The 15,019-nt window shown below is 46.1% G+C and overlaps 1 protein-coding gene across 1 annotated transcript; it reads left to right on the forward strand.

Annotated features, from left to right (window-relative positions):
• Nucleotides 1–721: 721 nt before the first annotated feature.
• Nucleotides 722–14,788, forward strand: pole (polymerase (DNA directed), epsilon). The gene is made up of 47 exons (XM_076731123.1): nt 722–789; nt 918–1,053; nt 1,143–1,223; nt 1,322–1,366; nt 1,443–1,535; nt 1,721–1,875; nt 1,966–2,110; nt 2,203–2,283; nt 2,388–2,495; nt 2,586–2,696; nt 3,170–3,255; nt 3,336–3,455; nt 3,580–3,712; nt 3,811–3,924; nt 4,029–4,241; nt 4,331–4,438; nt 4,544–4,672; nt 4,754–4,856; nt 4,944–5,090; nt 5,173–5,318; nt 5,453–5,601; nt 5,744–5,836; nt 6,208–6,510; nt 6,665–6,860; nt 7,026–7,240; nt 7,639–7,741; nt 7,833–7,913; nt 8,008–8,145; nt 8,231–8,440; nt 8,552–8,764; nt 8,858–9,001; nt 9,101–9,241; nt 9,360–9,513; nt 9,647–9,753; nt 9,907–10,083; nt 10,170–10,393; nt 10,671–10,891; nt 10,994–11,198; nt 11,310–11,483; nt 11,620–11,745; nt 12,708–12,840; nt 12,951–13,125; nt 13,212–13,343; nt 13,539–13,933; nt 14,020–14,145; nt 14,328–14,417; nt 14,523–14,788. The coding sequence occupies exons 1-47, from the start codon at nt 722–724 to the stop codon at nt 14,643–14,645; spliced, it is 6,870 nt and encodes a 2,289-aa protein (XP_076587238.1). The 3' UTR covers nt 14,646–14,788.
• The last annotated feature ends 231 nt before the right edge of the window (nt 14,789–15,019 follow it).

A 15,019-nucleotide genomic window follows, 5' to 3' on the forward strand; every position in this document is an offset into this window, starting at 1 on the left:
CGCATCCGAAGATCGTGTATGAAGAAGATGTTTCAGTGTGTGCTTAAACCACTCGGCATCTTCCAAGGCTGAACAATGAAGGCAGCGCGGAAGTGCCCAAAGTAACCCCATGATAAAAGGCTGACTTCACATCAGAAATAAACATGTTTACATGCCGGTACAAAAAACACTTTTAGTCTCTATAGTTGATTTCCCCTTTCATGACAACTGCACAGGGGTGAATATTTCTATCACTTACAAGTTAAAAGTATATTAAGAAATTCAAATTAATAAAATCATGCATAGTTTTCAGGTGTACATTTACTCAAGTATCATGTTGTGCACACATTTGAGTTACTTGAACTTAAAATCTGTACTTTCTGCTCCACTCCACATTATTAGTGCTTATAGCGCATGACCAAAGCACTTTCATGACTGACGGTGCTGCGGTTGTTGCCATCCTCGCAGACCGTGAAGCTGTGCAGAGTCTTCGTTTTTGAGGGAATCAGCTTGTTTAATAAACGATCTTTGTTCTTCCTCTTGTCAGCGCCGCTCTCGCGGGAACTGCAGGAACGCGCCAAAATAAGAAAACATCACTGACGGTGACAGAGAAAACTAGAGAAGAAACATCAGAAAAAACGTCAAAGTCCGTTTCAAATGCAGCTTCACCGACAGGCTTGTAAAAAGTGAGTGGACATTCAATTTAATTCTCCGTGTTGTAGCCGGCGGACCACGGTAAAAGATGGTTCTGCAGAACAGTGGACGGTACAAAGCGGAACGAGGACAAACTGGAGGAGATCAGGAAAACCAGTGAGTTGACGGCTTTTCATTATCTCCTGTCAGCTGCATAGACTTTAAATGACACCCGTAAAGTAGCGTAGTAGATAACCAGAAGGAAGCCGTGAACTTAATGTGGCTGTTACTTGTGTTTGAACCAGGGACGATGGCTCCTCTATGTCCGCCCTCAAGCGGCTGGAGCGCAGCCAGTTCACCGACGAGATGGACGCCCGGTTCGGCTTCGACAGGATGAAGGAGCCCGGGGAGAAAACGGGCTGGCTGATCAACATGCATCCTGTGAGTCATGCTTGAGCTGCAGTGCTGAATGCGTTGAAGACAAAAGGTCATAACAAATGTGACACTCTATGCTCCTTTTCAATCTGTAGACAGAAATCCTGGATGAAGACAAGAGGATGATCAGTGCTGTGGATTATTATTTCATACAGGAGGATGGAAGCAGGTTTAAGGTGTGTTTTGGATGAAAAAGTGTGACAGTACTGGGCACATATATAACACATTTGAAGCAGCTGTTTCCATTGCTCTAACACATCCCTCCTGTCTGTAGGTGGCCCTCCCCTTTAAGCCATATTTTTATGTTGCCACTAAAAAGGTAAGTCTGTCATTTGGTTCATATGTCATGTAAACATGATCAAAAACTCGTTCCTTAAAGGCAACTTTATTTCCAGAACTGTGAGAGAGAAGTTATCTCGTACTTGTCGAAGAAATTCCAAGGAAAGGTGGCAAAGCTGGAGATAATGCCCAAAGAGGACTTAGACCTGGTGAGAGCTCTGTTTTCAGCTCCTTTGACCACATTAAAATCTTTAATGGCATGAACAAAAATAAAAGCTACCAAAGGGAAGCTGGAGATTTTAATGCAATAACCAGATGAAGAAAAAACACACTGGTGCTATTTATTCTACAGCGACACTAAACCTGTTGATCTTTGCTGGCTCGCTCTCCACAGCCGAACCATCTGGTTGGACTGAAGAGGAGCTACATCAAGCTGTTGTTCAACACCGTGGACGACCTCGTCAAGGTCAAGCGTGAGATCTCCCCGGCGGTACGCAAGAACAGAGAGAGGGAGCAGTCCAATGACGTCTACACCTCCATGTTATCAAGGTACCACCGATCCCATTCGTTTCTGATAAGGTTTACCTGCTTATTTCTAGCTTTATACTGATCTGATGACCGCTTTGTTGGTTTTTAAAGCGCCCTGTCAGGTGGCAACGTGACCGCAGCAGATGAAGACGGGATGTTAAAGAGTATTTCAGACCAGTTGGACAACATCGTGGACATGAGGGAGTATGACGTGCCCTATCATGTGCGATTGTCCATCGACCTCAAGATCCACGTGGTAAAGATGGATGTCTGTCCTCCCGATGTTTTAGAAAGTCCTCAAAGAAACAAACGCTCGCTCTTCTAATCTTGACTGTCTCTGCTCCTCAGGCTCACTGGTATAATGTTCGATACCGAGGCAGCGCTTATCCACCAGAGATTGTACGGAGGGATGACCTCGTGGAGCGACCAGTATGAGGATTTTATTGATTATGTAGCACCATGGTATCGGCCATTTATTCAGGCTCATGTTTGCTTTGTGGCTCTAGTAAAGAGTCATTTCTTGTTCTTTTTAGGACCCTGTTGTTTTGGCTTTCGACATAGAGACCACCAAACTGCCACTGAAATTCCCAGACGCAGAGACCGACCAGATTATGATGATCTCCTACATGATCGATGGACAGGTGAGTTGTATTCACACTTTTGTAATATGTATTTTATTACTAAGGTATGTGTCAGCGTCACTCACCCTTGTTTGTTTGTTTCCTTTAAAGGGGTTCCTCATCACAAACAGAGAGATTGTCTCTGAGAACATTGAAGATTTTGAGTTCACTCCCAAACCTGAATATGAAGGGCCTTTCACTGTTTTCAATGAGGATGATGAGGTACGTGGCTGCACAGCAGTGGTTACTCTACAGTGTGAGTAAAAACTGAAGCGCTTGAAACTTGCTGAGTATATAAATGCAGAGCTGATTAGTCGATCAAAAGAAAATCAAATCACCAACTATTTTGATAATCTATTAACCATTTTAGTCATTTTTCAAGAAAAAAAGCTGCTTCCAGTTTCTTAATTGTGTGGATTTGCTGCTTTTCTTTGTCATATCTGATGGTAAATGAAGAGTCTTTGGGTTTTGGACTGTTGCTTGGCCAAAAGAAGCAATTTGAAGATGTTGCTTTGGACTCTGGGGAATTTTGATGAGCAGTTTTCACCATTTTTTGGCATTTTATAGATTAAATAGTTAATCGGTTAATTAATGACAATAATCAGATTAATCAGCAGATAAAAGTATTTAAAGTAATGTAGTACTCTGTGGTTGCATCAGTGGAATAACTTGTGGTACCTTGATTTTGGCTGCAGGCGGCCCTCATTCAGAGGTGGTTCGATCACGTTCAGGAAACCAAACCAAACATCTTTGTTACCTACAACGGAGACTTCTTTGACTGGTGAGCTGCTGCTGGTTCTATCGGATGATTACATTAATAACTCCTGCTATATTATTTACCCTTCATCTGTCTCTCTCGAGGCCTTTTGTTGAGACTCGGGCTGCCCTCCATGGGCTGAGCATGCACAGGGAGATTGGTTTCCAGAAGGATAACCAGGGAGAGTACAAGTCCAGTCAAGCCATCCACATGGACTGCTTAAGGTCTGCACACCTCTGACACTGTTGAAATGATTCCAATGTGGTTTATATAAGCATAAGCTTTGAGGTAAGAGTTGATTTTAAGATTAATTAGTCATCCCTCCAACCTGTTTCTCCTCTGCGTCAGGTGGGTAAAGAGAGACAGCTACCTGCCGGTGGGAAGTCATAATCTGAAGGCGGCAGCGAAGGCTAAACTGGGCTACGACCCAGTGGAGCTGGACCCGGAGGAGATGTGCCGCATGGCCACTGAGGAGCCACAGGTACAGAAATGAACTTCAGGTTTCACAGCTCAGAAAATAAAGACTTGTTTTGACTGGGCTTTTGCAGTTTCATTTGTTTTTCTCTCCTCTGCTTTTAGACTTTAGCCACCTATTCTGTGTCAGACGCTGTGGCCACATATTACCTGTACATGAAGTATGTTCACCCCTTCATCTTCGCCCTGTGCACCATCATCCCCATGGAGCCTGATGAGGTCTGTCTATCGTGTGCGTGTGTGAAACAAGAGTGAAATCCATAAAATAACATGCATTTTGCTAATTATTCATTTCTTTTCTTGTGTCATGCGTCTGTTACCAGGTGCTGCGTAAAGGTTCTGGGACTCTGTGTGAAGCTTTGCTCATGGTGCAGGCCTTCCATGCAAACATCATCTTCCCCAACAAGCAGGAGCAGGTCTTCAACAAGCTGACAGACGACGGCCACGTCATGGACTCTGAGACCTACGTGGGCGGCCACGTGGAGGCACTGGAGTCGGGAGTGTTCCGCAGTGACATCCCCTGCCGTTTCAAAATGGTACGTCTCAGTCCGGCCTGCCGCTGGTGCTTTGCTTCGTTATGTTTTGTATGTTTTTAGCATGAAGGTTCGTTGTGATGCGTTGACAGAATCCAGCTGCGTTTGACTTCCTGATGCAAAGAGTCGAGAGAACAATGCGTCACGCCATCGAAGAAGAGGAGAAAATCCCTTTAGAGCAAGTCACCAACTTTAATGAGGTCTGTTGGCGTTTCAGTTTTTCCTTTGGTGTGTTTCTTTTTTGTTGTCTTTCCAGTTTTTGTTACTGTTTTGAAAGTCAGATACTATCTGTGGTATTTTCTCAGGTTTGCGATGAGATCAAAACAAAGCTGACCTCACTGAAGGAGGTTCCAAACCGGATCGAATGCCCCCTCATCTACCATCTGGACGTTGGGGCGATGTACCCCAATATCATCCTCACCAACCGCCTGCAGGTGACAGAGAAATCATAAGAAAAACATGAGACAAAACATAAAAAAGCTTGGAATTCAGTCCTTTATTTTCTACATCCACAGCCATCCGCTATGGTTGATGAGGCCACTTGTGCGGCCTGTGACTTTAACAAGCCTGGTGCCACCTGTCAGAGGAGGATGGCGTGGCAATGGAGAGGGGAAATCAGTAAGTTTAATGTTGTATAAGTGTGTTCTCCCCAACTTTTACTTCTTTACTATTTTAATTTTTTCCCACTTTTCCCTCCGTCTGCAGTGCCCGCCAGCCGCAGCGAGTTCCACCGCATCCAGCAGCAGCTTGAGTCCGAGAAGTTCCCTCCGTTTTTCCCCAACGGTCCACCTCGAGCCTTCCACACACTCAACCGAGAGGAGCAGGCCAAGCATGAGAAGAAACGTCTGGCAGGTACTCTCTCTTTGTGGCTGCTTGGATTTTATTTAGATGCATTCTGAGTTACCGTAGTTTGACCATTTTTTCTCTGTGTCAGACTACTGTAAGAAGGCCTATAAGAAGGTACACGTCACCAGGCTGGAGGAGAGAGTCACCACCATCTGTCAGAGAGAAAACTCCTTCTACGTCGATACTGTGAGAGCTTTCAGAGATCGGCGTTATGAGTTCAAAGGACTCCACAAGGTACGTATTGGTACTGAATAAGAAACAATAATCCTTATGTTTTACACTATTTTTAAAAACATATTTCTATATATTTTCTGTCTGCTGTGTTACTTGCTGTAAAGTACTTGCTTCTCGTGCAACCTTTCCTTAAGGTGTGGAAGAAGAAACTGTCCGCAGCTCAGGACAGCGGAGACGCTGCTGAAGTGAAGCGCTGCAAAAACATGGAGATCCTGTACGAGTCTCTTCAGCTGGCTCACAAGTGTATTCTCAACTCTTTCTACGGATACGTCATGAGGAAAGGGTAGGAGTCAGCTACCGTTTTCATCATGCAGATTGTCAAATATCCTCTTATTTGCATTGCTACACGAGCTCATGAAATTAGTGATAAACAGCACTCTGCTGCCAACCTGATGTCGTCTGCTCTGCCTTTGTGTCTCCATCAGGGCGCGCTGGTACTCCATGGAGATGGCTGGCATCGTGTGCTACACTGGAGCCAACATCATCACTCAGGCCAGAGAGCTCATTGAACAAATAGGGTAAGCGTCATATTGATAATGTTATACCTAATTACAGAAATGATCAGCTGGAAGGGATCCACTGCCTCATTTAACAACATTTCATCAGCAGATTGTTGCCAACATTTGGGCTTGAATCCAGCTCTGCAGCACTGATCTTATTTCACTTAGTTTTGCCTCTACACCATCTATTTTATAGCAGATATTGCTTCAAGTCAGAGTAATAATAAGTAGTAATAATAGTAATTACATAGCTGAACCCTGAAATCCTCAACCCTTTACTTATTCACTCAGTTCCAGTTGTCCTGGAGATGAAAGGCATCAAGCAGATTCCTAACATGTGATGTGAAATGAAAAACACTGGCATTCACTCCGGCTTCTCTGCACCTCAGGAGGCCCCTTGAGTTGGACACTGACGGTATCTGGTGTGTCCTCCCCAACACTTTCCCTGAGAACTTTGTGGTGAAAACCAGTAATGAGAAGAAGCCCAAGGTGACCATCTCTTACCCAGGAGCCATGCTTAACATCCTGGTGAAGGAGGGATTCACAAACGATCAGTACCACGAGCTGGTCGACCCCGCGTCCCTCACGTACAACATCAGGTCTGAGAACAGCATCTTCTTTGAGGTGGACGGACCGTACCTGGCCATGATCCTTCCTGCATCTAAAGAGGAAGGAAAGAAGCTGAAGAAAAGGTAAAGCAACAGTGGACTTCAGACTTCTGATCCTGGTCAGATTGGGTGGATTTGTTCCCAACATCCATGAATGGGATGTCCAACAAGGTTCATATTCAAACCTACTGTGGTGTGCCTGCTGTGATGATGATTTAAGTTTCTCCGTTCACGTTAGGTACGCTGTGTTTAACGAGGATGGCTCTCTGGCTGAGCTGAAGGGTTTTGAAGTGAAGAGGAGAGGAGAGCTCCAGCTCATTAAGATTTTTCAGTCGTCAGTGTTTGAGGCTTTCCTCAAAGGCACCACTCTGGAGGAGGTGTACGCCTCTGTGGCCAAAGTGGCTGACTACTGGCTGGACGTTCTGTACAGCAAGGTAAAGGTCAAAAGGCATTCTAGTATTACCGGATATTTACATTGAGCTTTCACACGTGTTTTGAGTAACTTGGATTAACCGGCCTGTCTATCTCGTATTTTAAAATATCATGTGAGAGAAAGCTAAGCTGAAACATTAATTCCAGTTATTTCACTGGTGTTCCAGGCTGCCAACATGCCAGATGCAGAGCTGTTTGAGCTGATTTCAGAGAATCGTTCCATGTCCAGAAAGCTGGAGGACTACGGAGAGCAGAAGTCCACTTCCATCAGCACAGCTAAGAGACTGGCTGAGTTCCTGGGAGACCAGATGGTGAAAGATGCTGGTCTGAGCTGTCGTTACGTCATCTCCCGAAAACCAGAGGGTTCACCCGTCACAGAGAGGTGAGAAAACAGCTCTGAAAATATACCTTTGTACTTCTGGGACAATGGAGGGGCCAGATCAAGGAGGAGTTTTTCCCATAAAGGTGTCAGTATACACCTAAAGGTGTTCGTTTGATGGTCACACAGCGCCTGAGAGCCCCTTCCCCAACACGGTGGGGGTTTTTCCATGTACAGCTACCCTCTAAGTTGTTCAATAAAGCCACAAAAAAAAAAAAAACGCTTGATTGAAAACCACAGTGCCTTGATGATGGATGTGACAGATTATCTGGATCAAATAAAATGATGTTGGAGTGGCTTCTCCCATTGTTCAGTGTTTTCAGAGAGCAAGTACTTTGCACTATTACCAGAAGTAAAAGCTTTGAGTTTGACACTGACGGGTTTGTGGTTCTCTCCCTCAGAGCCATTCCTCTGGCCATCTTCCAGGCAGAGTCCAGCGTGAAGAAACATTTCCTTCGTAAGTGGTTGAAGATGCCCAGCCTGCATGACCTGGACATCCGCACTGTGAGTTTTTTAGACAAACGTTATGCGCTTGGACGGGAGCCTTTGATTGTCTGTGCACTCTCTGAGATTAACCACTCTGTTGCATTTCCAGATCCTCGATTGGAGCTATTACATCGAGAGGTTGGGTAGCGCCATCCAGAAAATCATCACCATCCCTGCAGCTCTTCAGCAGGTGAAAATGAAGCGCCGTCCATCGCTCTCTCAGTCTGTTCTGGGTTGACATGCAGCTAAAATATTTAATAATAATTGTTTCTGTTCAACATCAGGTGAAGAATCCAGTACCCAGAGTGAGGCATCCGGACTGGCTTCACAAGAAACTCCTGGAGAAAAACGATATCTACAAGCAAAAGAAAATCAGTGAGCTGTTCACCAGTGAGGGCAAGAGACAGGTTTGTCACCTCGCAGTAAAATGTCCCGTCTACTCAGAAAGTTCGCTCTGCCCTCATCAGTGGATGACCACTCTTTTCTGAATGGTCTCCTCTCTCTCAGGTGGCCCATCAGCCTCTTGAAGCGGGTCAAGCTGCAGACATAGAGGACTTTGGACTGCCAGCCAGACCTCTGCAGCCAGCCATCCTCATCAGCACCAAGCGCAAGCGGGCTTCTCAGGGAGAGGACAGCCAGGTGGAGTCTCAGGATATGGAGCTCACTCAGTCCTGGAGAGAGATCCTGGGGCCACCCCCACCCATGGGAAAGACGCAGGTAAGCTAACAACAACACACACAAAGGGTTACCTACCGATTCCACATCTTTTCAAGCCACAGACATGTTGAGACAATTTCAAAAACATCCCTATTGGCTGTCTGTAAACAGGAGGAGCGTCTAGTGTGGCTGCGTTACCATAAGAAGAAGTGGGAGCTGCAGCTGAGGCAGAGGAAGGAGAGAAAGAAGAGGAGGAGGCTGCTGGATGGCGAAGCTCAGCCTGTCGGGGGTGGAGTGATCAGAGACGGCCCCATCACCGGCCTGGGAAGCTTCCTCCGCAGAACGGCTCGCAGCATCCTGGACATGCCGTGGCAGATTGTGCAGGTGGGGCAAAGTCGCCTTCATCATCATCATCCTCAAGTCAATTAACAAACAAAATCCAAGCTGATGTTACTTCCTGTTTCCTGCTCCTCTCAGATTGCAGAGACTACTCACCCTGGTCTGTACAAGTTGTGGGCTGTGATTGGAAATGACCTCCACTGCATGAAGCTCAACATCCCACGTGTCTTCTACGTCAATCAGAAAGTCCCAAAGCAGGAGGAGGGAGCCACGTACAAAAAGGCATGTGAGAAGAAGATGCTTTGCAGTTACTGTAAATGGTCTGAAGGCGTGGGTTGTTATAAAAAGTTATAAAAATTTTAACAAGTTGTTTGGCCTCAGGTGAACCGCATGCTGCCTCGCTCCAACATGGTGTACTACCTGTATGAGTACAGTGTACCAGAGGACATGTACCAGGAGCACATCAACGAGATCAATGCAGACCTCTCTGCCCCAGACATTGAAGGGGTCTATGAGACACAGGTAATATAAACACACACACACACACACACCTCTGGTGTTTTCACAGCCTCTCCCCTGATGCTCTTCGTGTGTCTGACTCATTGTGAACAGAATGCAGCATTAATGTGAACTCTTTCAGGTCCCGTTGCTGTTTCGTGCTCTGGTGCAGCTCGGCTGTGTGTGTATGGTCAATAAACATGTGGTGAGGGATCTGGCCGGCAGGGAGGCTGACACCTTTGACCTGGAGCATCTGGAGATGAGATCTCTGGCCCAGTTCAGCTACCTGGAACCTGGTAAGACCCGGCTCACACACTGGTCATGTTGAATTGATAGGGGTTGTTGTTTTGTTTGTTTCATTTTATTTACTATCTAACTTAATAATTGACTTAAGCTTTACATCACTTTGCTGTGTTTCCCTCTTCTCAGGGAGTGTTCGCCACATGTACCTGTATCATCACAGCCAGGGTCACAAGGCTCTGTTTGGCCTCTTCATCCCCTCTCAGCGCAAAGCCAGCATCTTTGTCCTGGACACAGTAAGAACAATACAGATGGGTTTTTTTTTGTCTTCCACTGCCGTCGTGTTTCTGTGTCGACTCAGTGCATGGCAGCTCTATTGAAAGCCTAATGCACCCCCTCCCAGCTGGCAGAGAACAACCCTTAAGCTCCTCTGTATTTGCTCTCCAAAGGTCAGGAGCAACCAGATGCCCAACCTGAGTAACCTCTACACCGCTGAGCGCACTGCTCTCCTGGAGAAGACGACCGAGGAGCTTCTGCCTCCAGAGAAACACAACTTCGAGGTCCGAGCTGAGAACGACGTGAAGGCTATTTACCGCGCACTGCAGCGCATACTGCTAAACTACAAGGTAAAGTACCACAAAGGTAAAATACCTAATTATTTTATGATTACATGCACAGACTTTGCTAATTACGTGTCTGCTGCTGTTTACAGGAGGAGCGCCGCGGGCCCACCCTCATCGCGATGCAGTCAAACTGGGAGTTGCGACGGTTGGCAGCAGGAATGCCGGTGCTTGAGGAGTTTCCAGTCGTTCCAGTACATGTGGTTGATGAGATCAGCTACAACGTGCTGGACTGGCAACGCCACGGTGCGCGGCGCATGATCCGCCACTACCTCAACCTGGACAGCTGCCTGTCACAGGCTTTTGACATGGCCAGGTACAAACTGCAGAAAAACATAAAGTTAAAATTAATGAAACATAATAATAAAATGCCCATTCAAATGATAAGTCCAGGGAGGAAGGAGCTTGTACAGTCCGACAGGAGACTGCCTAAATCTAGAGCTCCATTCTAAGGGAGGAAGGGCACTTTCAGTCTGTCTGCATGAGATAAAAATGGCTGCCATAACCCCAACAGGCTCGCTGTGTTGCTGTAGTTTATATCTGTCAAGAAGCATTTGAACTTTTGGAGCTCATATCATGCCTCTTGCTTTCAGGTATTACCATTTACCTGTGGGGAACTTGCCTCAGGATGTGTCCATCTTTGGCTCAGACCTGTTCCTGGCAAGACATCTACGGAAACACAACCACCTGCTGTGGCTTTCGCCCACAGCCAGGCCCGACCTCGGGGGAAAAGAGGCTGATGACAGTCGTCTGGTCATGGAAAGTGATGAAAGGGGCTCTGTGGAGATCAACGCTCAAGGATGCTACTCCACAGGTGCCCAAACACACATTTGATCTGCGTCCATCATGAAGCTGCTGTTCATTTTTAAGTGTCTTCCTCTGTATTTATGGACGATCCTGTTTCTTTTCCTTTCAGTGTGTGTGGAGTTGGACCTGCAGAGCCTGGCGGTGAACACCATCCTCCAATCACAGCATGTCAATGACATGGAGGGCGGAGCTAGTCTGGGCGTCAGTTTTGATGTGATCCAACAGGCCTCGCTGGAGGACATGATGTCAGGAAACCAGGGAGCCAGCACGGTCGCTAGCTATGATGAGACCGCTCTCTGCTCCAACACCTTCAGGTGTGTAAAGACCTGAAGCGCACAGCTATTTACTTGTTTAAGGAAGCATGCCGTGCTTTATTTTTTTTGTGCTTGCCTCACCTCACTGTTTGTTCTGCGTCGTATGAGCAGGATCTTGAAGAGCATGGTGGTTGGATGGGTCCGAGAGATCACACAGTACCACAATGTGTATGCGGACAACCAGGTGATGCACTTCTACCGCTGGCTGCGCTCCCCCAGCTCTCTGCTGTATGACCCTGCGCTGCACCGCACCCTGCACAACATGATGAAGAAGGTCTTTCTACAGTGAGTGCCACGTCATCCTCTGCACAGCAATTGATTTAGCCACATTTTTAGTCTTAAAAGTTTTGTTTTGAAATAACCTGAACATGCACAACAGTGACGGCGTCATCTTCTTTTGTTTATCTCGTTCTGCTGTCAGGCTGGTTTCAGAGTTCAAACGTCTCGGCTCCACTGTAGTGTACGCAAACTTCAACAGGATCATCTTGTGCACTAAAAAACGGAGGATAGATGACGCCATCGGCTACGTGGAATACATCACCAACAGGTCAGACGTTAACCCTCTGCAAGTCACAACTAGAGAGAGTGTATGGACATTTTTGCTTCCTGAGCTCATGTAGTAATCTCCTCCATACAGTCATGTGTTCACAAAGTGGTGAACCTCGCTCCATCCTCACTGAGCCTTTCCAGGATGCCCCATTCAAACCCAATCATGACACTATCACCTGTTACAAATCAACCTGTTTACCTGTGGAATGTCCACATCTTTACCAGTCTTTTGTTGCTGAGTTATTTGGCAAAAAGGATGAGCAAATTATCACATTCTGTTTTATTCATGTTTTAACCAGCATCCCAACTTTTTAGGAATTGGGGTTGTTGATGATAATAGGAAATGATAATAAACACATAATTGTGCACAAACATGAATTCATATTTATGTATTTACATAGAAAAATATCAGTTAAATTAATGGAGCTGTATTTAAAAAAGAGGAAGAAAAGACAACTGTATCTGAACTGACTGCTGAGCCACTAAAGCCGTATGTGTGTCCGAGTTGTCTTCAGTGGTTTGATGAAAGAGCCAGAACACGAAAATCTGAAGAAAAAAATCTGCGCAGTCACCCATTAGAGCAGTTCGATGTTTTCCAGAGATGGTGTTGTGGTCTCCATCATGGGAAATTAATTCTATGAAGCAAACTTAAATGAGGAGAACTGCCCATTAGACTAATGGAAGGAAATATTAAATAGTGAAGTTAGACCAATTTATCAATATTATAACGTGAAATGAAGTTTCTTATGGGATTTTGGTCATTGTAATATTGTTACAGCTGAGACCACAAGTTTTCCGGGCCCGCAAGGCAGGATTACAGCAGCACTTCAAACAGCTGTCAGTATTACTAACGATGATCTCTGAGCATCTTCCTCTGTTTACGTATCTTTTGAAAGCACCGTAGGGGTTTTGTGGACCCCAAACCTGAAACATGACGTTTCCTAACTGTTTCTCCTCCAGCATCCACTCCAGAGAAATCTTCCACTCTTTGTCCATCTCCTTCTCCCGCTGCTGGGAGTTCCTGCTGTGGATGGATCCGGCCAACTGCGGCGGCGTGAAGGGCAAGCTGCCCTCCAGCGTCTTGTACGGAGAGGTACCTCAAAGTGCAGCTTCTGCCTCACGGTGTGTTTTCATTTGTTAAAGTCACAGGACACAGAACACACGCCTCCTCTGTGGTCCTTTTTTTAGGAGGCAGCCAAACAGAAAAACAGCCGAGAGGAGGGAGATGAGGACGGCAGCGAGGATGAAGATGAGGACAAAGTCGAGGAAGATGATGGTGATGATGAGGTGGAGGAGCTGATTGAAAGCAACTGGAACATCATGCAGTATCTGCCCCAAACTGCCTCCTGTCAGAAATACTTCCTCATGATTGTCTCCGGTAAAAATAATAGTCAATGCACAATCCTTTTTTTTTTATCTTGCTTTTTTCTTTTGACCAACTCTCACACACACTTTCTACACCAGCCTACATTGCAGCGGTCTACCACAGCATGAAAGAGGAGCTGAGACGTAACGCTCCTGGGGCAACGCCGGTCAAGAGACGCGGAGGCAGCCAGGCTTCCCAGCAGGCTTTGGGGGACTTGAGTGCTCTTCCTGGTAAGATGCTGTTTGGAAAGCTGCTTGAGTTACTAAAGACTTCCCTCGTGCATGTTAGGAACTTCACATTACAGTCATTACAGTCGCCACAAGCTCGTGTCTGTTACATTTAAACCTATGAGCGGGAGCCTTTAACTGTATTCAGATTGATTTCCTCTCAAATGTGATGTTTTCTTTTAAAACTCTCGCCCACAGGAATGATCTCCTTCTCCCAGGAGTACGTGTCCAGCGAGCTGACGCAGAACTTTTTCACCATCACTCAGAAAATCCAGAAGAAGGTGACAGGTACCAGGAGTGTGAACCAGCCGTCAGAGATGTTCCCCGTCCTGCCTGGATCCCACCTGCCACTCAACAACCCAGCATTGGAGTTTGTCAAGTATGTCTGCCAGGTCCTTTCACTGGATGCCAACATCGTGAACCAGGTGAACAAGCTGAAAAGAGACCTCCTGCGCCTCGTGGACGTGGGAGAGTTTTCAGAGGAAGCCCAGTTCTGTGACCCCTGCAACTCCTACATCCTGCCAGAGGTCATCTGCCACCACTGCAATTTCTGCCGTGACCTCGACCTCTGCAAGGACCCGTCTGTGGCACAAGTGGGCATCATCATGATACCTTTTTTAACCCGGTCACTAAATCTTGTCAAACTCCAGTCACATAAATTGTGTTTTCATGTCCTCAGGACGGATCAGTTTTGCCTCAGTGGTTCTGCTCCAACTGCCAGGCACAGTACGAGACTGAGTCCATTGAGATGGCTCTGGTTGAAGCTCTGCAGAAGAAAGTGATGAGCTACACACTGCAGGACCTGGTGGGTAGAAAACACGTCGCTTTATTTATTGTGTGCCTCTGTGCCGGCATTATGTTTCTACAGGTTCACTTGGACTTGAGGATGCTGCTGATTAACAGTCTGAGCATCAGTTTTGTTCCCCTGAAGCCGCCTCACAGCTAAAAACTGTCTGTTTGTTTGGTTTATTTTATTTTTTTTTTTAGGTGTGTACAAAATGTAAAGGAGTGAAGGAAACGAACATGCCGCTGTACTGCAGATGTGCAGGAGACTTCGACCTCACTTTCCCAGCCAAGGTTTCTACTCTCGAATACATCATCCAGTTTAGTGGTGAAACACATGATGGTTCCTGTTCGACATTGTTCTCACAGCTGTTTTTTTTACTCTCCCTCCATTTAAAGAGCCTCTCTGAGCAGATCACGGTGTTTCGGAACATAGCGTCTCACTACAACATGAGCTTCCTGGAGGAGACCATCGACTGGTTGCTTGGTATGAGCCCAAACATCATCCAGGGTGCTCACTGAATGTGACATCCAGCACTTCCTCGGCTGCGTCTGTGGCTGCTACTTTCCAGTCTGGGAAACGCTCGATGCTGAAGTTTTCCCCGTCGATGTCTGTTTGATGGCAGGCTGGAAGAGGAACGTGTGGACTGTAGATATGTTTGAAGTCTTGATTATGTCATAAGAAAATTATGAATGTGTGAATTTCAGATTTTGACTGTTAATAAATATTTTTCCAAGCCTTTTAACGGTGAGCCTGAATGTCTTCACTGCTCAGTTATTTTACTCAGAGCTGTAATAAGATCGGCCATGAAGGAAAAAGCACTCTGTTGACTGTCATTAATCAGCAGCCACACTTTGTCTGAGCTTCTTCCTCACTTGGCTGCTAATGTGTCTGT

This window comes from Chaetodon auriga, chromosome 5 (genome assembly GCF_051107435.1).
Source record: "Chaetodon auriga isolate fChaAug3 chromosome 5, fChaAug3.hap1, whole genome shotgun sequence".
Classification (NCBI taxonomy): Eukaryota; Metazoa; Chordata; class Actinopteri; order Chaetodontiformes; family Chaetodontidae; genus Chaetodon; species Chaetodon auriga.